This window comes from Eptesicus fuscus, chromosome 7 (assembly GCF_027574615.1).
Source record: "Eptesicus fuscus isolate TK198812 chromosome 7, DD_ASM_mEF_20220401, whole genome shotgun sequence".
NCBI classification, from domain to species: domain Eukaryota; kingdom Metazoa; phylum Chordata; class Mammalia; order Chiroptera; family Vespertilionidae; genus Eptesicus; species Eptesicus fuscus.
The window spans coordinates 53,127,485-53,152,712 of NC_072479.1; the positions used below are offsets into that span (position 1 = coordinate 53,127,485).

Below are 25,228 nucleotides of genomic sequence, written 5' to 3' on the forward strand. Positions count from 1 at the left end.
TTGTATGCATGCATATAAGCACAACCAATGGACACAAGACACTGGGGGTGGGGGTGGGATGAGGGCATGTGACAGGGGTAGGGGAGCCTGGGGGAAGGTCAATGGGGGGAGAAAAGGAGATATATGTACTACTATATGTAATACTTTAAACAATAAAAAAAGATCCCCAAATGCCACTATGAATTGCCACAGAAGAGATGCAGTAATAATAGCTATTGGATACTCACCATTTACCAGGGAGGATTCTAATGTGCTTTTATTTAGTTAGTTAGGTAAACACTTTTTTAGAATATATTTTTATTGATTTCAGAGAGGAAGGGAGAAGGAGGGAGAGAGAGAAACATCAATGATGAGAGAAAATCATTGATCAGCTGCCTCCTGTACGCCACACATTGGGGATCAAGCCCACAACCCAGGCAGGTGCCCCGACTTGGAATTGAATCTGGACCACCTGGTTCCCAGGTCGATGCTCAACCACTGAGCCACGCCAGCCAGGGGCAAGGTACTTGTTATGTATCACCTCGTTTAACCCTCATAATAACTTAACGAGGTGGGTACTATGGTAGGCACAGAGAGGTTTGACTACTTGTCTGCTAGTAGATCAGTAAATCCCGATCACAGTGATTCTTGACCTGGGTTCCTGGCTTTAGATGGTCTGTGAGCTCCCTGAAAAGTATATACAAATCTTGTCTGCCAAGTCATTTTAGTGGGGCTTAGAACCTTCCTTAGATTTTCAAAGAGGTTCATGGTGTCCAAAAGGTTAAAATGACCGCCCTAGAAGAGTGTCTCAAGGACAGTGGCTAGGATAAAAAAAAAAAAAAGGAGGTAGGGCATATGCCTGTGTGTGGGGGTGGGGTGGGGGGTGGTGGTGGTGGTGTCTGTGTGTGACTCAGCACTGGGAATTCTGGGAAGTTTCTTGAGTGAGGGGAAGTCCTCTTCACGAAGGCTGAGAGAAACATGGGATGATCCAGGGAGGGGGTTGAGAAAGAGAGGGTGAATTCTCTTTGCTTGCTAGCCCTCATCCTTCCACAAGGTGAAGGGCAACTGCTTCCTCTCTATGACTTTCCCAAGTGTGTGTGTGTGTGTGTGTGTGTGTGTGTGTGTGTGTGTGTGTGTGTACACGACATGTTCAATATTTTTCTAAGGAGAGGAAACTTGGAAAGATGGACAGAGACTGGAGAGGCCCTGGGCACCATTTTCCCAGGGAAACTGAAAGCTTCCCAGTATGCCTCAGCTCTTCCTCCTCCTTTGATTTCCTATCCGTTTTGTTCTCTCAAATCCCCCACCCCCTGGTCCCCAGCACCTGCCCCCAGGTCTCTGCAGATGTGCTCAGTCCCTTGCTGACTCCGCATTTATTCAGTTTCGACTAACTTTTGTTGAGCGCCTAATGGGTGCTGGACAGAAATTCCTCTTGAATGCTCCAGTGCTTCCCAAGGCCTCCTGAGGTTTTCCGTTTTGGTGACAGCATATGGATTCTTAGACTTCCTGAGAGTTGGAGTCAGCAGGACTCACTGAACTCATCTTGATTCTCCTTCCTCGTTATAAAGTGAAGGGAATGGAGGCTTTGGGGAATCTCCTATTGTCAGACAATGTAAGAAATGCAGGTGAAAATGGAGAATGAAGCAGCACGTTGCAGTGTCATCTCCCTCAACATTCATGTGTCTGTTAGATGCTAGGCACGGCCAGGTGCTGGAACTATAAACACGTTGAGACTCAGTCCCTGCTTTCCGGAGGCTTAGAGTCAATGTTCTAGTGTTTAGTCCATTCAGGCACAGTCCACGTTGCTTCACTAAAATGAAACCATTGTGACAGGCTTAACCTGGAGCTTCTGGTTTTGTCATTTCTCTTCCCCCAAAACAATGATCACTGAGCCACTTTGTAGCCCTTGGGGAAAGGTGTTCAAGAGGTTTGGGCCCACCTCCCGGAATCCTCTCCAGCAGGCCAGGGGGCTGTGGACTGGTTAGGTCTATGATCTATGGCTGTACTTCTGGGAGGACACGAACCACTGATGCTTACTGCAGGGCTCCACCAGGCCTGCAACGGGAGGGCGTTGCCAAAAGAGGTCCAATGTAACCCACCCTCAAAGTCCCTCAGAGCCTCTGCCAGCCCCACTGCCCTCTTTTCATGAGGGGGTGGGTCTGGTCCATTACTGTGGATGGGAGCAGGGCCTAGGCTCAATCAGGGGGGCCATGAGGAAGCTGCCCCACTTCCAGCTTCATCCCACTCTCCAGTCCACCCCCTAATCCCTACTCCTGCTGCCCTGAGGTCTGTGGTTTAAAAACCTTTATGTCTTTGAATCTTGGGGAGAGATTTCCATGAAGCTGGATGAACTGTGAGCCCAGGGGAGTCAGGGGATACGGAGGAGAGGGCCTCCTGTGCAAGTGAGAGGGGAGGGTGGCACTGACTGGGGCTCAGGGTCTGTGCTGCAGTTGGGGAGGGACAGCCTTGGGCTCTCAAAGCCTGTCCATGGAATTTTCAGAGCTCTTGCAGGATCATAGTTCAATGTTGATGCAGATTGTGTCAAGGTCAGTGACCTGAGGTCAACCACAGACTTATTCATCATGTTTCCTCACACCTGGGATTTCAGGTCTACTTTACCCAAGCTCTGTTCCCAAATATTAGCCATATTTTATACTTTTGTCATTTGTTCAATGTGTGTGTGTTTTCTCTCTCCCCTCCATTCTTCATTATCTCTTCTTGGTTGTTTCTCTCTTTCCCTCATTGATAGTTGTTGAGTGCTCACTATGGGAGCTGTCCAGAAATTTGAAAATGTGGGTGAATATTTACAATGTCTGCGAGGAGAATATTGATGTGTGACAACCCAGGCCTATTCTCCACTTCACCCACCTGAGATTTCAGGTCTGCTTTACCCACCAAAGTGTTCTTAGGTGTTCACTGTCTCTTATCTTTTTGTCATTTCTACAAAGTGGTTTTGTTCCTCTCTTCCTCCTCATTCTTCTTTTTCTCTCTGTCTGTGTGTCTCTCTCTTTCCTTCATGGGGACAGCACTGATGTGTGAAAACTCAAACATGGCTCTGTGTGATCCACACTGAGGACTCACTAGACTTCCTCAACATCTGTCCTGTCTCATCAAATCTCCTCTGCCAGGCAGGAGGCTGGGCACTAGGAATAAACCAGGAGGAAGGCTGACTCTGACACCACAGCTTACAGGGTCTGCACTGCCCCAAACCCTGCAGACAGCATGTAGTTATCTGTTATCTGTTCTACCCGTTCCCCATGTCACCTCCTCCTCCTGTCCTCACTGAGTTGGAAGGTGAATTGGAACCACAGCTGTGTCCTCACTGCACAGTCTCAGCACAGTCTTCCTCTCTCCCCTCTGTGAGTCCAGGACTCTGGGGCCTGGTGAATAATGCTGGCATCTCTGTGCCCACGGCACCCAATGAGTGGCTGACCAAACATGACTCTGTGAAGATACTCCACATAAACATGTTGGGGGTGATCGAGGTGACCCTGAGTCCGCTGCCCCAGGTGAGGAAGGCACCGGACCATGTGGTGTCTTGGGCAGTGGAGAGTTTCGGATGGGGCTACCGCATCTCTAAGCACGGCATTGAGGCCTTCTCGGACTCCCTCAGGTATTGGGCTGGGACAGAGGCCCTCCCTTGGTTCTTCTGCTTCTGTGCTTCCGGGGAGCCTTTTCCAAGGGGCTGATTTCACACAGCCTCAGAGGCTCTTCCTTCCAGATCCTTCTCTCTTGCTTTATGCAAGGCATTTTCATTGGGAAGCACCTTTTTTTTTTTAATCCTCGCCTGAGGATATGTTTTCATTGATTAAGGAGAAAGAGAGAGGAAGGAGGAGGGAGGGAGGGGAAGAGAGAGAGAGAGAGAGAGAGAGAGAGAGAGACAGAGAGAGAGAGAGATTGGTTGCTTCTCATACACACCCTGACGGGGGATCGAACCCACAATCTTTTGGTGTATGGGATGACACTCCAACCCACTGGGCCACCTGGCTAGGACTGGAAGGACCTTTTTGTTGTTGCTGTTCGAGATATTAGTTTGGGCCCCACACAATTTCTTTGATTCAACCTGTCCCTGCCCACAGTCAGAAAGCATCTGAGGCAGAATTGGAACTGATCTGACTCCACTGCACAGCCCATGCACGTACATAACTGCTATGGGAATTGGGTTCCTGGGGCCCTGTTGTCAGTGAAGCCCCAGGGAAGCACCTTATTCAGGGAGCTTCCTCATCACATCAGCAGTAGAGACTGCACTAGCTACAGGGCTGAGGATGGCTGTGATGGGGGTTGGGAGATCGGGGGGAGCTGAGACCGCAGGCAGAGACAACTCCTTACAGGACAGATGGCCTGGAGGTTGACCTGGGTGGTACAGAAGAGGGAGGGGTTCAGGAATACAGGAAAGATAAAACGGACACAGCCTGGACCCATCAGCCTCAGGGGCCAACTCAGCTAGATCTTGGCTGGAAGGGTGTGTCTCAACAAGGATCCTGAGAAAGGACACTAAAACCAGTTATTGATTTGTCTTGAAAACATGGATTTCCACGGATTATATTTGCCTTAAAGTTGAAAACTTTATTGAGGCCCAGGTACTGAAACTGTGGCCTTCGGGAGCAGTGGGGTGTGGGTAGATGAGAGGAAGAGTCAGGGGCTTTAACGGTGGTTAATGGATGGATGGAATGACCTGGGTAGGGATTTGAAGAGGGAAGTGAAATCCCTTCCTTGCTTCCAGAGAGCTGAGGGGCTAATGTCCCCTCTCCAGGATTTGTCCCGAAATCTGGAGTCACAGGATGAGGTATGAGGATGGACAAACAAGTCCTGAGGCCCTGGCAGGACCCAACACTTCTCTGGATGCCTCAGGTTTCTTCTCCACCTCCCATCAGCCTCTGTGGACAGACAAAGGGTGAAAAGCACAACCACCAGCCTGCTCCATCGGCCGCAGGAGCCAGCTGTAGAGTATCTGTTCCCTCGTGTAGAGTCCTGTGACCCCCCATCTTCTGTCACTACACCATGTTCCCATGCCCAGATCCCATCCTGAACTTTTCTAGTGGAGGAGAGTAGAATCACCTCTGGATCCCAGACTTTTGTTTTCTGAAACCTTTATTGAGCACCCACTGTGTTCTGGGCAGGAGTTCCCTTAATTCCGCAGTGCTTACGGGGCCCCCGACTCTTTGCCTCCATGCTTCTGACAATGTTCTGAGAATGGACTAAACAGAGAGTAGGCATTTGCACATGGTGAAAGGTTTTTATGGGCTGAGTACAAATGGGAGTTAGGTAGTACTTGCCAGGTGTCTTAGTTTTCTTCCTTTAGTTTAAAATCATGAATATGGTGCTTTCAGGGGAACCTCATGTTGTAGAACTATCTCTCTGTTCTTCGCGATACAGAGAGGGAGGTGGGATGTTGCAGGGCTATTCAGTCTCCAACCTTAGTGAGAGCTTGGTGTGAGACGTGAGACTGTTGAGGACCCAGAGATGACCGCGAGGATCCTCAAGGATCTCTGCATTCTTCAAAGCTCTGGTGTCAGCTGACTCAAGGTCAATGCATGTCTCCCACTCAAAGGCCAGGCAAGAACTTCATGCTTAATCTGAAGTCTCCGGATTTGCACAATATTCTTTACACACACACATAGCCAGGCACACCAAACAAACTGAAATGAAATAAAGAATCGTTGATTTACATAATACCTTGGCCTTACAAGTGTATGTTCAGAAGGTTTGGATTCACCCCAAAGAGTGCTCTCCAGAGTGTCAGAGAACTGTGGGGTTATAACCCCATGGCCCTCCATGCTAGGCTCTACCTGGGGCAGAGCTGCATCCAGATGGGTCCAGTGGCCCCAAGTGTGGACTGTGTCTCAAAGGGGCCAAACCTGAAGGTGGAACAACAACAAAGAAATCCAATGCAAATCAGCCCACATCTTCACCCCAGACTCTCCAAAAAGTCCCATCCCTCCTCCTTCTAGGCTCCATCGTTGGGGAGGGAGCCAGGTCCAGTGTGATGAACCCGTCAGGGGCTGGGACCCATGCTATGAGACAGCCCCAAGGACACTGCCCTCACTCCTTCCTTTTGCTGCCCTGGACCTTTATGAGGAGCGCGGGCTCAATGACTTTCCACCAGTAACTCTCATCCCCTCCAGTGCCAGACCTTCACACCTAAAGGCAGGGGTGCATCTCAAAATGTTTGGATCCACACTCCAGGCAGTGGGGCTGCATACCTATAAAATTGGAAGCAAGCTTGCACAGCTAACCCTCACTCCATACCCTTTCCAGAGCCCCTTTTCATTTACCATGCAATCCCCTCTTTAGAGACCCATACAAGTAATAGGAGGAGGATGTTTTGCTTTTGACAGAAGTCTCCGCTAAGACTCGGTGGAGCCACCAGGGGGCGCGTGTCTCTGTTCCAGCTCTCAGGTTGCAAAAGCAGTGGTGCCCTGGAGACTGGCCAAGCTGCCCTGCCCTTGCACTTCCTGTTAAAGATCTTCTGCAGAGACTCACTGCCAGGAGACTCAGTCTCTGGGACGCTTCTGAAGGATTGCTCGTTCTAGCCCCTGTAGCTCCCAGGTGAGTGAGTGTCATCCAGATTCCGTTTCTCTCTTACTGGTCTCTCCCGAACTTCCTGTGATTTTTCCCAACTGGATGGACTCTGAAGCTCCTGGCAATCCCCAAGCAGTTATATAGCTTTTAGGATTCACCAGAGTGAAGCACCGATCAGGTTGGCTGGGAGTTTTCTCTGCCTTTAGCCCTTGAGACTTTGTGGTTGAAGGAATGTGGTCACTAAGGAAGGAAATCTCCAGTTGCTTCCAAGAAACAGCAAATTTTCCCCTTAGGAGGGTTTGCATGCCCCTTGGCTCCCTAAGAGCTCCTTCCTCCCTCCTTGCTTTCCTCCTTCTCTATCTTGGGAATGTTTTGTAGCCGGTGCTGGCCGTCACCCCAGGAAGCAGGACCAGGCTGGTTTCTGCAGGGCCAGCAGGTGCCATCCTGCTGCCGCCTCCCAACATGAGGGACAAACACTCTCAGATCCACACAGTTCCTCTCTGCAGACAAGAGTTACAGCTGAAGGCTGAGTCTGCCCCTGCCTGTCTCTTCTTCTTGCTGCCATATGTCCAGGCATTTTTTTTTTAAGGAAACCTCTCCCCTCTCCCAGTGCCTCTACTCTTCCCTGCTTACCAGTCAGAACTGTGAAACTGTGGACAGTGAGGGAGGTCCCAGAGCTTGAAACTGGCATCTTCTGTCCTTGTCCACCCGCTGGTCGGCCCCCTTTTATGAAATGGTTTCCTAATCTCACCCTGAAGCCCCTCGGGGACAGCTGGTCTGGGCTCCAGTGTCTAGTCCTTTCTTTAGTCTTCCGAGGGGGCAGATGTCTCCACCTCCCCATCATCCCCCTCATACAAAGTGGATGGAGGCCTTTGTGGTTACTGGGGTTACAGCCTCCCTGATGGTGAAGTTAAGGACCCAGACGTGGTCCCTGTTAAGCGGATCATTTCTACCTTTGGAGTCTGGGTCTGGGTCTGGATTCTGCCCATGTGGCTGGCAGGGGAGAGCCTCAGCATGGGGCAGAGGCCAGGGCTGGGGACAAGGCGTCTTCATGGAGTGAGGGGGTAGCTGTTAGGTCTTCTTCCCACAGGCCCTTCCTTTCCACCCTCCCAGGTGCCGGGAGAAGTTTCCCCGAGTGTGGCCGCCCCATTCCCTTCTTCTCCTGTTTTACTCTGAGGTAGTCAGACACCCTCCCATCTCCAGAGCACCTTTCTGCCCCTGAGAGTTTCTGCATCAGCAGGGCACAGGATACCCCTTTCCCTCTCTTTCTAATCCAAAACTTAGTTTTCTAAGCAGAGCTTAGTTTTCTTAGGAGTGAATTCTGTGTTGAGCCAAGTGAGAACCTCAGGGGCTGCACCCGCTGCCAATGTCACAGGGTAGGTGGAGCTGAGCTGGATATTGAACTCAAGTTTTTCTTGATTCAAAGTGCGTCCTCTTTGTGAAACTCTCCAGTAGATCAGGGCAGAAAGGTTCCAGACTTCAGCAGGAAAAGGGGAAGAAGACAGTTCTGGACCATGAGACTGTGACCATAGGGGGTTCCAATTTAGGGCAGGTTGATGGGGAAAAGAACAGAGGAGGGAAGAGGGAGGAGTGGGAGAACCCAGATCAGGTGGCTGGGAAAACTATCCTCAGGTCAAGGGATTTCCTGAGCAATGCAATGTCATCTATTAGAAATGGTGTAAGTGTACCAAAGATCTACAAAATGGGGCACGGATCAATCATACGCACTAAACAAACAAACAAATACTCACTAAACCAGATGAACAGAAAAGACTTGAGGACTCCATGTCAGAGTGCCTGAGGCTGGTATGCTAACTTACACCCTGTGTTCTTAGATCCTCCTGACTGAACACTGGCCACGTTCTCATTTCACCCTTGCCTACCACCTGTCCCTGCAAAGCCATGTGGCTGTACCTGGCAATCCTTGTGGGCCTGTACTACCTTCTGCGCTGGTACCGGGAGAGACAGGTGATGAGCCACCTCCAGGACAAGTATGTCTTCATCACAGGCTGTGACTCGGGCTTCGGGAACCTGCTGGCCAGGCAGCTGGACCTCCGAGGCTTGAGGGTGCTGGCTGCATGTCTGACAGAAAAGGGGGCCGAGCAGCTGAGGGTCAAGGCGTCAGACAGGCTGGAGACGGTGATCCTGGATGTGACCAGCACAGAGAGCATCGCTGCGGCCACCCAGTGGGTGAAGGAGCGCACGGGGGACAGAGGTATCACCCAGGTTTCTCAAGTCTGTTCCTTCTCTCCTGTCAAGAGAAGACCCCTTGCTACCTGGGGAAGATTCCCAACGTGTTTTCTAGGACTTGAGATCCTACTAGCTTTCTTCACCTCACCCAGCATACCAGCTGAGCCTCTTCTCAGTCCACTGCCCTAGCCTCTGACTTTGGAACTCTGTAGTTTGGGAGAGGTTGTGCTGATGAGAACTGGTCCCTGCAGAATTTCTGTCTATGTCTCTGAATTTCTAGATGCTGAGTGCCCCGGGGAGATCAGGGCCCACTTTCTGGAGGAGGGGTGGAGAAGGGGGCAGGAGCCTGAAGTTTAAATGGGTGGCTGGGGGGCAGCGCTGGAACTGGGCTCCTGTTCTCAGCACATTAACATGTTCTTGTTGGTGAGTTATAATCGTCCAGTCAGGGAGTTGATGTCACCCATTTTCAGGTGACAACACTGAGATTTCAGGAGGGTCAGAAAGGGAAGTCAGAAATCTAATGGGTGTTCGTGTCCTCTCTCTCTCTTTTACTACAATTGTGCCTGTCATGTTAAGGGGGAAGAAAAAAGACAGTGATCTCATTTATCCAAGAAATGTAAAACACCATCAATGTAGAAAATATGGAAAGCACAGGGATAGAGAAAACTCACCATAATTTCACAACCTAGAAATAATGCTGTTAACATTTTGATATATATTATATTTTGTCCATAGTTTGTATCCTATTCTGTGCATTAATAGAAGATGAGGAATTATACAACATAATGAAATTTCTTCAAAAACATTAATTTAAAAATTTTAAAAATCAATTACAGTTGACATTATATTAGTTTCAGGTGTACAGCATAGTGGTCAGACATTCATATGACTTTTAAAGTGATCCCCCAATAAATCTAGTATCCACCTTGTACCACACGTAATTATTACAATAATATTGACCTATTCTCTATGCTGTACTTTACTCTCAGTGACTATTTCATAACTGCCCTTTGTACTTTTTTTTCCTTTTAATCTTTATTGTTGAAAGTATTACATATGTCCTCGTTTCTCCGCCATGAATCTCTTCCAGCCTGCTCCTGGCCCCCCCTTTACCCTAACACCAGATCCTCACCACCCCATTGTCTGTGTCCACAGATTATGCATATATGCATACAAGTTCATTGGTTGATTTCTTCCCATCCACCCTCCCCTGCCTTTGTACTTCTTAATCCCTTCACCATTTTCACCCAATCCCCCACTCCCCTCCCACCTGGAAATCATCAATTTGTTTTCTGTATGTATGAGTTTGTTTCTGTCTTGCTTGTTCATTTAGATTCCACATATAAGTGAAATCATATGGTATTTGTTTTTCTCTATCTGACTTATTTCACTTAGCTTATATAATACCCTCTAGTTCCATCCATGTTGTCAAAACTGGTAAGATTTCATTCTTTTTTTTATGGCTGAGTAATATTTGTACTACTTCTTTATCCAGTTGTCTATTCAAGGCTACTTACGTTGCTTCCATAACTTGGCTACTGTAAATAATGCTGCAATGAATATAGGGGTGCATATATCTTTTCCAATTAGTCATATGGATTTTTCTCTTTTTTTACGAAATACCCATCTGGGGATTGCTGGGGTACATGGTAGTTCTACTTTTAATTTTTTGAGGAACCTCCATACTGTTTTTCTTGGTTCGTACACCAATTTGCAATTCCACCAACAGTGCACAGTGTTTCCTTTTTCTTCACATCCTTGCCAACATTTGTTGTTTATTGATTCTTAAAATATATTTTTATTGATTTCAGAGATGAAGGGAGAAAGAGAGATAGAAACATCAATGATCAGAGAAAATCTTTGATAAGCTGCCTCCTGCACGAGCCCCAATGGGGATCAAGCCCACAACCTGCGCATGTGCCCTGACTGGGAATTGAACCATGACCTACTGGTTCATATGTTGACGATCAACCTCTGAGCTCCCCTTCTTTCCTCCTGCTGGGCTGTTTGTTGATTTTTTGATGATAGCTATTCTGACTGATGTGAGGTGATATTTCACTTTGGTTTTAATTTCTATTTTTCTGATAATTAGTGATGTTGATGATCTTTTCATATGTCTTTTGGCCAGCTTTATGTCCTCTTTGGAGAAATATCTATCAGGTCCTCTGCCCATTTTTTAATCAGATTGTTTGTCTTTTTGGTGTTAAGATGAATTTCTTATATGTTTTGGATATTAACCCCTTACAAGATATATCATTGGCAAATATCTTCTCCCATTCTGTAGGTTGTTTTTTCCTTTCATTTATGCTGTGCAAAATGTTTTTAGTTTGATGTAGTCCCATTTGTTTATTTTTTTCTTTTGTTTCCCTTCCCCGAGAAGACATATCCAAAAAATATTTCGAAGACCAGTGTCTAAGAGTTTACTGTCTATGTTTTTCTTCTAGGAGTTTTATGGTTTTGAGTCTGATATTTAAATCTTTAATTCATTTATTTTTGTATTGGGTGTAAGAAAGTAGTCTAGTCTAGTTTAATTTTTGAGCATGTGTTTGTTCAGATTTTCCAATACCATTTATTGAAGAGACCATCTTTATCCCATTGTATATTCTTGCTTCCTTTGTCATAGATTGTTTGGCCGATGGGTGTGCGTTTATTTCATTGCTCTCTATTCTATTCCATTGATCTATGTGTCTGTTTTTATGTCAGTACCATGCTTTTAAAAAAATTGAATTTATTGGGGTGACATTGGTTAATAAAATTATGTAAGTTTCAGATATACAATTCTGCAGTACATCATCTGTATATTGTATTGTGTGTTTACCACTCCAAGTCAAGTCTTCTTCCATCACCAATTAACCCCTCTTTACTCTCTTCTACCTCCTGCATTTCCCCTTCCTCCTGGCAATCACCATGCTGTTGTCTGTGTCCATGAGTCTTTCTTCTTTTTTTTCTTTGCTTAATCCCATCACCTCCTCACCCAGCTCCCAACCCCCTCCTCTCTGAGACCTACTATGTTCTTTTGATTATTATAGTCTTGTATTATTGTTTGTTATCAGATAGTGTGATACTTCCAAAATTGTTCTTCTTTCTCACGATTGCTTTGGCTAGTCAGGGCCTTTTGTGGTTCCATATAAGTTTTAGTACTATTTTTAGTTCTATGAAAAATGCCAATGGTATTTTGTTAGGGACTGCATTGAATCTATAGATTGATTTCAATAGTATGGACATGTTGAAAGATTGCATTTAGTTTATAGGTTGATTTTGGTAGTACAGACATTTTAACAAGGGTAATTATTACTATACATTAGCATGGTATATGCTTCTATTTATTTGTATCTTCCTCAATTTCTTTCTTCAATAGCTTATAATTTTCTGAGTACAGGTCTTTTACTTCTTTGATTAAATTGATTCCTAGGTTTTTGGTGTGTTTTTTAAAGATGAAATTTTAAATGAGATTGTTTTCTTAATTTCCCTTTCTGATGGTTCATTATTGGTATATAAAAATGCAACCAAACCCTGGCCTTGTGGCTCATTCGAGTGGAGCATCGTCCCATGAACAAGAAGATTTCAGGTTCAATCCCTAGTCCGGGCAGGTATGGAAACCAATCAATGTTCTCTCTCACATTTCTCCCTCTCCCTCTCCCTCTCCCTCTCCCTCTCCCTCTCCCTCTCCCTCCTTCCCTCTCCCTCTCCCTCTTTCTCTCCCTCTCCCTTTCCCTCTCCTTAAAATCAATAAGCAGCCCTGGCTGGTTTCGCTCAGTGGATAGAGCATTGGACTTGAGACTGAAGGGTCCCAGGTTTGATTCTGGTCAAGGGCACATGCCCGGGTTGCGGGCTCCATCCCCAGTAAGGGGTGTGCAGGAGGCAGTCCAGCAATGATTCTCTCTCATCACTGATGTTTCTATCTCTCTCTCTCTCCCTCTCCGTTCCTCTTGGAAACCAATAAAAATATATTTAAAATAAAATAAAATCAATAAGCATATACTTGGGTGAGAATTTTGAAAACATTCAACCAATTTCTGAATATAAGTTTTTAGCGTACTACTTTTATTGAATTCATTTATCAGTTTTAATAGTTTCTTTGTGGACTCTTTAAAGTTCTCTCTATATAATATCATGTCATATGCACCCTTTCTAATTGGATGCCTTTTACTTCTTTTCTTGTCTGATTGCTGTGGCTAGGACTTCCAAAACTGTGTTGAATAGAAGTGGTGAAAGTGGACACCCTTGTTTTGTTCCTGATCTTAACACATTGCGGACCAGTAGTTTTATTGCTAGCTTTACCCAGTGGCCAGATAAATTTCTATTGAACGAGTAAAAACAAGTTTTACATAAATGTTAAAGGCACGCTTTAAAATTAAATACCCATTGCATTTTGAAGTTATTTATTACATGTTCTTGCAAGCTAATATCTTTTTAAAGTATGATAGTTTGTAAAACACTGTGTAATATGAAAAGGAACTAAACTAAGCTGGCAAATGTAACGCGTTTCTCTTCTCTTACCATTACTTTTGCATACTTTGCAAACTTTGGTAGGATATTTCTTTTTACCTGAAGATGGAATTTGCACAGGGATGTGCTGCTTCATGTTGCCTGATCATCTTTGTGTTTGATCTTTCTGAGGAGCTCTCCTACTTCTAATACCTGATGGATTAAGATTGCTAAATTCTGGATCTGCTCATTTATCTACTTGGGATGAGATCCACTCTGTTGCTACAGTTAAAAGAAAGTCTTTGTATCTTACTTGGCTTTCTGGATTGAGCGCTTGATAAATCCTGAATGACTTGAATAGTACACAATTAATCAGGTAAAGCACTACTTTCTTCACCCATTTTATTGTTTTTCTATGGATACTATATGTTGAAAGATATTGGTCAGCAAGATCAACACCTTGCATATAGTTATTATACTGCACAATAGAAACTGGCTTCTTTATTTCCTCTCCAGTATGCCAATTTGTCTTTTCTGTTTTACAAGAGGAAGCATCATGGATAGTTGAAATAATTCGAACTTCTCTTTTATCCTTCCAAATCAATAATAAAATGTCACTTTTTCTTGGGAAAGCTAATTCAACTCTTTTAAGCATAGATGCTTCATCTTTCAAACATTCTGGCAAGCCTCTATTTGTTCGAATTGTTCCTCAAACTCTTGTTTTATGTAGTAATAAAGTTTCTGCAATTGAAATGCTATTGTAAGAGTTATCTTGATGTATGTGATGTCCCAATTCCAGATACGGCTGAAGTAGTGACAGAATAGAGTCATTCAAGTTTTTTCCTTCACCTGTGTAAATTTCCACATTGCAAATATGCCCAGTCTTGCTCTCACATAGCATTCTTACAGGTAAACCATGTTTAATAATTGTAGCTAAGTTGTAAGTTTGAAATAGAAGACGTCCCCTCCAGGGATCATGCCTTCATGTAATGATAATTCTTGCTTAGGTTTATATATTGTTTGAAACTTATGAATAAAGTGGTTGAGTACAGGTTGAATTTTAAATAGCCTGGATGAAGATTCAGTCATGTTTGCATTGTCATTGAAATGCCAATAAGTCCAGATTTGTTGAAAACTGTTTCGACTCATCGTCTGAGGAAACATTGGAAGAGCTAGAACTGGATTTGTAGACCAATATTCTCTCCAAGTATTCTTTTGAGTATGCCCTATTAGCACTGTAAGTCCTAAAATTTTTTTCATATCTGTTGGAGTAACAGGAGACCATTTTATTGCTTTCAAAATTTTGTGCTTTCCTAAATTTTGGTTATAATATATTTTTGATTGATATCAAAATGGTTCAAACAGATCGTCGTCAAAAATGAAGTTGGTGACTTCAATGATGTTCTTAGAAGCAGACAGTATAACTGTAACCCCAGAATTACCTTCAATACTTTCCAAATTAGGTTGAAAGTCCTCTTTTGACCAATCATTATCTCGGCAACCAAGACGCAAATTACACTCAAAATCATGTGTGGAATTGTTCAAATTTTCAGGTTCGGAATCACTTGAAATCACTATTTTTCACCTTTTTGAAGGAATAACCAATGGCCCACTGTCAAAGCTTTCATCACTTTCACTTGGACTATCTGATAAATTGTCAGCAAATATATCCAGAATTTTATCATGTTCTTCATCACTATCCATGGTTACTGAGCACTTTAAAAATATCAATTTGATATAAAAAGTTATTTTTATTACTAACGACAACAGACTAATTACTTTTAATTCCTTTTGTAATTTTTAACTTCAGCGAATGCATTTTCCATTACAGTCTTTCTCTAAATGACAACAATGAAAATCTGAGAATTCTTGTGATTGGCCATAAGCCTTAGAACAGAAAAATGAGAATTCTCCTGATCCGTCCGCAATGTGTTATGGAAAACTGTCCCTTATTTTTTGGTCATTTATACAAAGTGGTTTTGTTCCTCTCTTCCTCTTCATTCTTCATTCTCTCTGTCTGTGTCTCTCTCTTTCCCTCATGGGAACAGCACTGATATGGGAAAACTCAAACATGGCTCTGTGTGATCCACACTGTGGATTCACTAGATTTCCTCAGCATCAGTCCTGTCTCATCAAATAACCTGTATGAGGCAGGGGGCTGGGCACTAGGAATAAACGAGGAGGAAGGCTGACTCTGTCACCACAGCTTACAGGGTCTGCACTGCCCCAAACCCTGCAGACAGCATGTAGTTATCTGTTATGTGTTCTACCCGCTTCCCATGTCGCCTCCTCCTACTGTCCTCACTCAGTTGGAAGGTAATTGGAACCACAGCTGTGTCCTCACTGCACAGTCTCAGCACAGTCTTCCTCTCTCCCCTCTGTGTGCCCAGGACTCTGGGGCCTGGTGAATAATGCTGGCATCTCTGTGCCCACGGCACCCAATGAGTGGCTGACCAAACAAGACTTTGTAAAGATACTCAACGTGAACCTGTTGGGGGTGATCGAGGTGACCCTGAGTCTGCTGCCCCTGGTGAGGAAGGCAAAGGGCCGAGTGGTCAATGTCTCCAGCGTCTTCGGTCGTGTAGCCTTCATTGGTGGGGGCTACTGCATCTCTAAGTACGGCGTCGAGGCCTTCTCGGACTCCCTCAGGTATTGGGCTGGGACAGAGGCCCTCCCTTGGGTCTTCTGCTTCTGTGCTTCTGGGGGAGCCTTTTCCAAGGGGTTGATTTCACACAGCCTCAGAGGCTCTTCCTTCCAGTTCCTTCTCTCTTGCTTTTTGACAGGCATTCATTGGGAAACACCTTTTTATCTTCTGGAGGTCTGGATGGGCCTCAGGGCAATGGAGTTGATTCAACCTGTCCCTGCCTACAGTCAGAAAGCATCTGAGGCAGAACTGGAACTGATCTGACTCCACTGCACAGCCCATCCGCGTACATAACTGCTATGGGAATTGGGTTCCAGGGGCCCTGTTGTCAGTGAAGCCCCAGGGAAGCACTTTATTCAGGGAGCTTCCTCATCACATCAGCAGTAGAGACTGCACTGGCTTCAGGGCTGAGGATGGCTGTGATGAAGGCCAGGGTAGGGGGTGGGAGGGTGGGGCGGTGAGACCGCAGGCAGAGAGAGCTCCTTACAAGACAGATGGCCTGGAGGTTAACCTGGGAGGGAAAGAAGAGGGAGGGGTTTGAGGAGAATGGTAAATATAAAACAGGCACAGCCCAATTTTTTTATTGCATGTGACAGAAATACAAGGGCATAGAATTTAAGTGGTGCCTTTCAGCAGAATTGGTAGGATTTAGAGTTCTAAGCAAATGTATGTAAATACTTGTGAAAATACTCAAACTCTGTAGACAGGCAATACTATCATCATAAATTTTCTCCTCCTGTCTACTGCACTTCACAACTCCCCACACTTTTGAGCTTAATTTACTGTAATCTTATATTGGTGTTTGATTGGGTTGGGTGTTTTCCAGGTGTTGTTTTCTTTTATGAGACCTCTGAAGTCTTTGCCTCTCTGTCGGTTTGCCTTGCAGGAGGGAGCTCTCCCACTTTGGGGTGAAAGTGGCTATCATTGAGCCCGGTTACTTCAAGACTTTAGTGACCAGTACTCCGGTGATTTCTAGAAACTTCCAAGAGGCATGGGATAAGGCCAGCCCAGAGGTCAAGGAGGCCTATGGGGAGAGGTTTCTGGCAGACCGTGAGTGAGCCTTGTGGTCCATGGGGATAGAAGCAGACCATTGTCCTGAAGTCTAGACTCATAGTTAGTCCCACCTTAGTCTCAGGTCCAACCTCTGTGCTCTGTCCCACCTACAAACAGGGGACCTTTAATTCTATCTCCGTGGTCCCATGTTGTCAACTGGTAACCCAAGGAAAGGATCCAGGCTTGTTAGACATGGCACCACCGTCTTATGTGAACTTCTCATGTTGTTGAGGATGAAACTAAAGCCAGAGAGAAAAGACACCCGTGACCTCCTGGTGAACAAGTATAAGAGCAGCTGGCTTTCAGGCACTTAGATTTCTAGTGTCTGTGGAGACCTTCAGTTGTGTGTTGCACATATTCCTAGGAATAAAGCCAGAGGTGGATTAGAGCGAAACAGTTGTGCCTGGGGGAGGAGGGAGGCACCCACTAAGGAGTTTAGGACCAGGAAGTCTAGAAACTCATTCTGTAAGTTGATCTTAATGGTTGGAGGTAGGAATACATCTGGATGCTTTCTCATTCTGGACAGGCCTGAAAGCAATCGGGTCCTTGGATAAAATGTGCACACAGGATCTGTCCTTGGTGACGAACTGCATGGAACATGCTCTGACCTCCTGCCATCCCCGCACCAGATACTCACCTGGCTGGGATGCCAAGCTCATCTACCTTCCCATGAGCTACATGCCCACCTTCCTGATGGATGCCGTGGTCAACTGGAGTAACCCAAGACCTTCTAAGGCCATGTGACCCAAGATTGTGGTGCATAGTAGGGGGAATTGGGTACCGTGTGAGGGAGGGGATGCATCTGTAGAGAGAAGTATGGTGCATTTTTGTTCACATTCTCAAATACTGTTATTAAAATAAAATTAAATAATTGATTCAAAGAATATACATTTCTTTAAAGCCAGGGAAGGTTTCTGTGCAGGACAGGGACTAATGTTGCAGAACATTGTTCTTTTCAATATTCCTAATACTCTGCCAGCCCCTTCACCATCCACAATTCACTGAAAACTCTGTGTTAGCCTCATAATTATCTAGTTATTAATATAAGAAAGGAAGCAAATGGGAATCAAATAATAAGCTTAGTTAGTAATCAAACATTAAGCTGAATAAACTGGGAAGCTGAAGCAGATATCAGGACAGCATTCCAATGAGTTGGCAAGGAAGCTATAGCATAAACAGACTCATTCACACACTCCAGGGGACTGCCATGGAGGAGACTTAATCCCCAAAACTGACAGGAAAATCACCCCGAGGTGCTGCCCTGCCCACCCACACTGGATTCCCAGAGGAAGGAGGAGGGGAAATTCCTCTGCTGGGCACATGAGCAGTAGAAACCAGATGATGTAACAGAACTTTTGGACATGCTCAATAAAAGTTGTTAGCACAGGAGGGAGGTGTTTCCTTTTGGGCATGCTCAGTGAGAGCCAGGTTGATGCCAGAGGGGCAGAGCCTAGCCTGGGAAAAACTGGGAAGGTGATCAGATTGGATAGAGGGCATGGAACCCCATTGGGTCCAGGAAAGGGCTTGGTTGGGAGGAGCGCCTCCCCTCCCACCCCCCCCCACCCCCCCCACCCCCACCCACCACACACACACACACACGCGCGCAAGCCTGGAAGAATCAGAAAGTTAGTTGGATGGACTGAATGACACCTTGTTCTTTACTATGAACCAAGAAAATATGGAGAATTAACAGCCCTGTGACTGTTGCTTCTAGACCAGTGGTTCTCAACCTTCCTAATGCTGTGACCCTTTAATACAGTTCCTCATGTTGGGGTGACCTCAACCAAAAAATTATTTTCGTTGTTACTTCATAACTATAACGTCCTACTGTTATGAATCGTAATGTAAATATCTGATATGTAGGATGTCTTAGGCGATCCCTGTGAAAGGGTTGTTCGACCCCCAAAGGGGTTGCGACCCACAGGTTGAGAACCACTGTTCTAGACCCTGCCCGCCCTCTATGTCCCTGAGGGTGTACTAGTCTTAATGCTCTTCACCTCAAATAAAATCTTGCCATCACATTTATGTATTTACTAGAGGACCGATGCACGACATTCATGCAAGGGGCTCGGCCCTCACAGCCCCGGCTTCATCCAGAAGGTCATCCAGAAGGATGTCCGGTCTAATTAGCATATTACACTTTTATTATTATAGATTTTTTCCATCACATTTAACCTTCTCCACATGTGTGCCTTTTGAAATTCTTTTCTCTCAACAGCACAAATGAACCTGTTTTCAGCAGTAACACCTGCCCCTGCCAATGAGGTCTATGGGTCTGTCTTACAATCCTTGCAGTGTCTGCCCCCTGTCTCTTCCAGAGAAGTTTCCTGCAAGCTGAGTGGGCTTGGGACTTGGGAGGATGGGGCAAGGATGGCCTTTGGAGGGTGAGAGGGGACAGTGACACTTCCTGAAGCCAAGGGTGCAGTCTACACCAGGTGTGGCAGGAGGCCTCCTCACCTGTTCCCAGAGTCTGCCCTGAGCATTCACTCCAGGGTGGACTTTGGAATTTCCTGGCATAGAAGGTGACCTTGACTTCCTGAGCAGATATTGCCTTGGGATTGAGGCAGGTTGTTTCAAAGCTAGTCTCTTGATGTTCAATGCAGGCCTGTCTCTATTTAACCCTAGTCCTGGGATTTTAAGTGTATCTTTCCCAACCAGGGTGTGGAAAGTAATTATTCACGGTTTTTCTTTTTCTCCTTCCCACCACCCCCACCACCCCCACCCCGGCCCGGTTTACTTTCTCTTCTCTAATTTTCCCTTCATTACTCTCTCTCACCCATTTCTCTCTACCTGTCTATATGTCTCTCCTATAAGATAGTGTTGAATACTTTACCTCAGACTCTGTCCATGCATTTAACAAAGATGGGCTTATTGCCTATTGTGTGCCAGGCACTGAGGAGCAGAAAAATGAGAAGGACCATCCGTGCCATTTAGTAGTTAAACACGTTTGCAAACTCTGACTCCCTGTAACCAGCACATTCCTGTTTCCTCTCCCACACTGTTTTTTCTTATAGCAACAACACTGTTGTTGACTTATTAAAATAAATTTAATTGGAACCACACATGTGTTCTCACTACAGGGTCACAGCACAGTGTTGCTCTCTTACTCCCACTGTGCCCAAGACTCTGGGGCCTGGTGAATAATTGGCATGTCTGTGCCCATGGCACCCAATCAATGGCTGACCAAACAAGACTTCATAACAATGCTCAGTGTGAACCTGTTGGGGGTGATCCAGGTGACCCTGAGTCTGCTACTCCTGGTGACATAGGCAAGGGGCAGTGTGGTCAACGTCTCCAGCATCTTGGGTGTGTGTCCGTGTATGGTGGGGGTACTGCATCTCCAATACAGTGTTGAGGTCTTCTCTGATTCCTTCAGGTTTTGGGCTGGGACAGGGGCCCTCCCTCAGTCCTCCTGCTTCTGTGCTTCTGGGGAGGATTTTTCCAGGGAGTTCATTTCACACAGCTTCAGAGGCTTTTCCTTCCAGATTCCTCTCTCTTGCTTTGTGCCAGACATTCATTAGGAAGCAATTTTTTATCTTTTGGGGATCAGGATGGGCCTCAGGTCTATAAAATTTGATTTAAACTAACCCTGTCCTTGAGGAGGGCCCACAGTGACTGAGGCAGAATTGGAACCTGAATAAATTGGCTGCAGAGTCCATGTCCTTAACCCCTAGGAGAGTCAGTGCAGGGAGTCTTGGAGCTGGGGGTAGAGCATTTGACTCAACTCTACAGATACTGCTGGGCACATCTGTGAGTGCACAATTAACGTCTGAGGATAACAAGGCTTGTCCCCTGGCCTAAAGTGTCTGACAGCTGAGAAAGGGACAAGAGATACAGAAATGGTATGGCCATCGCTTGTGATGGTTGTGACCATGTTAGCCATGGTGGCGTGGTAGCCAGTGGAATGGGGAAGGGTCCTAGAGAGGGGTCTGAGCTGAGGAGTGAAGAACTGAACTTGGAAACCTGGCAACGTAGGGTGGAAGGCTTCCTGAATGTGGGAAGTAAGGTGAGTAATGATTGACTGCCTCTGCTGTGGGGTCCTCCAGGGATAATCATCTAGGCCTGGCCTGGCAGAAAGGATGCTGGAAAGGTGGGCTCATGAGGGTGTGGCCCTGGACAGGCCATGGACTTTCATGCTGTTGGTGGCAGCACAACCCCATGGAAAATATTAAATCAGGGGAGCTACTTTGTCAGATCAGCCTCTAGAGAACCCACTGGCTGGAGGATAGAGATTGGCTCTGAATGTGGGGAAGCTGAGACCACAGGCAGAGAGAGATGCACCTTAGAGGACTGATTGCCATGGAGTTGACAAGAGCAGGAGATGACTGAGGAGTATGGAGGAGATTGATAGAATTTAAGGAGAAAGAGGAGGAGACAGTGTTTAAGCAGTGCTTTGCAACAGAATAGGTAAGATTTATTTATTATTTTTTAAAAATATTTTTTATTGATTTCAGAGAGGAAGGGAGAGGGGGAGAAAGAAACATCAATGATGAGAGAGAATCATTGATTGGCTGCCTCCTGCACGCTCCCACAACCCGGGCATGTGCCCTTGACTGGAATGGAACCCTGGGACCCTTCAGTCCACAGGCTGATGCTCTACCCACTGAGCCAAACCAGCTAGGGCTAGAATAGGTAGGATTTAGAGCTAATAAGTTTGTGTATGTAAAATATATGGGTAAATATTTCAACTCTACAGGGAGCCTATTTTATCTTCATATTTTTCTCCTGTTGGCTGCTGCACTTCACAACAACCCCAGCTTTCAAGGTTACTTACTCCAGTCTGCTTTGGAATTGTGTTGTTTGTTGTGTCTCCCAAGACCTTTGAAGTCCTTGCCCCTCTACCAGTGTGCCTTATAGAGGGAAGCTCTCCCATTTTGGGGTGAAGGTAGCTCTCATGAAGCCTCATTACTTTGAGGCCAATGAGCAACCCTAAAATGTTTTCTTATGGCTGCAAGGAGGCATGGGATTGGGCCAGTCCAAAAGTTAAGGAGATCTATGGAGAGAAGCACCTGGCATCTAGTGAGTGAGCTGTGGACCGTGGGGAGAGGAGCAAACCATTTCCTGGAGCCTGATTTCATCATTAAAGCCTCGTACAGTCTCAGGTTCATCCTCCTGGCTGACTCTCCCACTCAGTGGGACATTTAGCTTTATACCCGTGATTCTGTGTGGTCAACTAGTAACTTAAAGAGAGGGTTTAGGTTTGTTAGAGCTGGAGACCACCATGTCATGTAAAACCTCATTATGTTGAAGAGCAATCTGAAGCCAGAGAGGGAGTTCTTTGAAACTTTCTTCCCAAATTAGAGCCAATAATTGGAGTGGAAGGGTGGAGAAGTATGTAAGGATCCTTTCTCATTTTGAACAGACATCAAAATAAATAAAAATATTTTGAAAACATGTAAGTTGAATTTATCGTTGGTGAGAACTGCATGAAGTGCACCTAATACTCACCTGGCTGGGAGGCCAAGCTCACCTACCTCTCCATGAATTACATGCTTAACTTCCTGGTGGGTGCTATGGTCCACTGGAGCTCCCCAAATCCTGCCAATGCCCTGTGAAACCAAGACTGGGGTACGTGGAGGATCTAGTTGGGGTGCAATGTGAGGGTTGATGCTTTATGGGGAGGAAAATAGGGTGGAGGGAGTGAACATTCCAGTCTCTAGGATCATGTGGCTTACCCTCCACCTTACCTCTGCCCCAGGCTTCTCCTAGGACTCTGAGGAAATTAGGAGGAAAGAACCATGTTTTGAGGCTGAGGAACAGGGATCCAAAAGCACACAATACATGCCCTGTTCCTTAAGCAGCTTCTCAAGGTTCTGAGCCTCATGGCCCTGAATTTACACTTTTGGGAAGGAATGAACACTGGAAGGGGGCTCAGCCCCATCTTCTCTGCCTCTGTTTACCTCCTCAGAGTGTGCCCTGGCCCTGGCCAGTCTCCCCCTCCCACAGGATGGAAATGGCCTGGTGAAGGTGAAGGCCCCTCTCCACTGAAGATACCTGTGGAGAGAGGTAGAGGTGTGGAGGGCAACTACCAGGCTGACCCATCAGCCGCAGGTGCCAACTTAGCAGGGAGTCCTGCTGAGAGCAGGTGGCCTTCCCAACTCTAAGAAAAGAGCCTTCTGTGTGGTCCTGCAGCACTCCAAGCCTCCATCCATGGCCTGGATTTTGTGATGTTGGAGTCTGAGCCCAGGAGAGCACTGTCTTAGCCAGCAGTCAACAGAGAGACCCATGAAGTGGTGAGCCAGGCGCTGGCCTGTGTTGGGGCAGTCTCAAGATTCAAGCCAACCCCTGTGTCTCACCTGTCTTCTCAAGGACTGGGTTACTCCTGAGCCTGCTCAGCCCTCAAGTGACATTATCTGACATCTCCCAACCAAGACTTCCCTGTTCACTCACCCAGGAAGCAGAGTTGGGAAATGCCTCCTAGATCCAGTGTAGGAGGTGTTGTGCCTTGGAGTGGTATGAAGGAGGTGAGGTTTGCTTCTATCACTTCCCATACAGGCTTTGGGTTTGTTCACCAAAGATCGGTCCATGAGCTGACCCCCCCCTCCCCCAACCCATGGTATAGAGCAGCCAAGCTCATTGGCCTTTTCCACCTGCTTTATCTGATTCTGGAGCTGACCAACCTTGATAGATCGTGGAGCACAGAGATGCATCCTTGACCCTTCACTCTAGTGATCTTTGTGTCAGACCTTCTAGACAGGGAAGGTATGGGCAGTTGGCCCTGTGTCTCTGGGAATGAGCTCGTGACTCTAGAGGTTTAGCCAAAGACTCCAGCACTTTAGCATCATTCTGTCCCTGCATCTTATGTAATCCTGGGTGTGACCCCTCACTACTCACACCTCTGTCTCATATCCTTACTTCCTTATCTTTACCAGCTTCCCTCCTTTCTGTGCATTCTTTGCCCCATTGCTTAAAATCTCTCCCTTCCTTCCAAGTCCTGACCCTGAGAATTTTCCAAGCATCTGGCCCCAGTCCTCTGCTTTTCCCAGATGTCATTTCCTATTAGAGTCAAGGACTCAGCCCCAGGGCCTTTCTGCAGCTGCCCAGGGAACTCATGACCCATCCTCATCATCTGGCTAGACCTCATCTCATTGACATTCATATCAGAACTCTCTCTTCTCTGGCCTTCCTTCCCTATACCCAACTTGTCCCCCCTCCTCATTACTCTTGCCACCTATGATTCTACCAGTTATCAGCCCCATACCTTAAAATTACTTCAGCTCCTGGCCTCCCTTCCCTCTGCACATGCAACTAGCCACTGTGCCAATTGACTTCATAATCCCTTCCTTCTACCATCACCACCCCACCTGCCAGGCTCCCCAGGTCACCAGATCGATCACCTTGTGTGTGTCTGGTCCTGGGGGTAGAAGAAAGATGCCCAGAAAAATGCCCAGTGGGGCCCTAGTTGGTTTAGCTCAGTGGATAGAGCATCGGCCTGCATATTGAAGAATCCCAGGTTTGATTCCAGTCAAGGGCACGTACCTTAGTTACAGGCTTGATCCCCAGCCCTGGTTAGGCAATCAATTGATGTGTCTCTCTTACATCGGTGTTTTCTTTCTGTCTCTCCCCCTCCTTTCCACTCTCTCTAAAAGTCAATAGAAAAATATCCTCAGGTGAGGATTAAGAACGAAAAAATATCCGGTGGGGGCCCTGTGTCCTCAGTCCTTGATTCCCTTCATTTGCCTGATGTTTAGAGCTGGGACTGCTTGGAGTGCAGCGAGGGTCCTCATTGGCAACTTGAGGCTCCTGATCTTTCTGCTTTCTGGGAGTTGGGGCTTCCCATCCCCAGCCTCCTTTACAGGAGGGGCCTGCTGCCTCTGGCTTCAGAAGACATATCTATCCTGAGAGAACCTTTTTTTCATCATCTCTCAAACTGGAGACTCACCTAAGGGCAGAGAATTCCAAAGAGCTAATAACCTGGAATTAATTTCTCTTTGGGTTTGGAAGGCACAAAACCAATTTTGTTTGTTTTACATTAATGAATCTGTCTTAATTTTTTCCTCTAAAAATAGAAATTAAGTTTATTTACATGCCTATACTCCTAACAAATGATTTTGATCCCTAGACCAGAAGTGGAGGATTTCCAAGGGGGCTTTCTGGGCCAAGTCCTCCTTTCTCATTTATCCTGCTCAGACCACCCAGGTGAGCCACCTCTCAGCATCAACATCAACACTGAGATCTTCCCATCCTTGGCACCTTCACCCATCAGGGCTGGGGGAGAGAGAAGGGCAGCCACCAGGGCTATCTGACGTGACAAGGCTTCAGGTTAGACTTGAATTTCTTGCATCCAGGCTAATTGGTGTGGTGATGCATCCATCCACCTATAAAAATTATAGAGTGGCTCCCTCAGAGGCCCTGTGTGTGTTGCCAGGCGTGGAAGGGAGAAGAGCTCTTCTCCGCAGGCTCCGAAGACTG

General features: G+C 46.2%; 1 protein-coding gene and 1 pseudogene across 3 annotated transcripts; both read left to right on the top strand.

The window, feature by feature from the left end:
- Positions 1 to 6,446: 6,446 nt before the first annotated feature.
- LOC129147068 (retinol dehydrogenase 16-like) lies at positions 6,447 to 17,691 on the top strand. Of its 3 annotated transcripts, none has more exons than XM_054718409.1 (5): positions 6,447 to 6,528; positions 8,337 to 8,716; positions 15,510 to 15,768; positions 16,650 to 16,813; positions 17,343 to 17,691. In XM_054718409.1, exons 2-5 carry the CDS (start codon positions 8,404 to 8,406, stop codon positions 17,558 to 17,560), a joined length of 954 nt encoding a protein of 317 aa, XP_054574384.1. In that variant the 5' UTR covers positions 6,447 to 6,528; positions 8,337 to 8,403; the 3' UTR covers positions 17,561 to 17,691. The 3 variants fall into 3 exon arrangements, with proteins under 3 accessions (XP_054574384.1, XP_054574385.1, XP_054574386.1); XM_054718410.1 differs by having other exon boundaries at positions 17,384 to 17,691; XM_054718411.1 differs by lacking the exons at positions 6,447 to 6,528; positions 15,510 to 15,768 and having other exon boundaries at positions 8,523 to 8,716.
- Positions 17,692 to 19,186: 1,495 nt separating this feature from the next.
- Positions 19,187 to 22,371, top strand: LOC129149709 (retinol dehydrogenase 16-like; annotated as a pseudogene).
- The last annotated feature ends 2,857 nt before the right edge of the window (positions 22,372 to 25,228 follow it).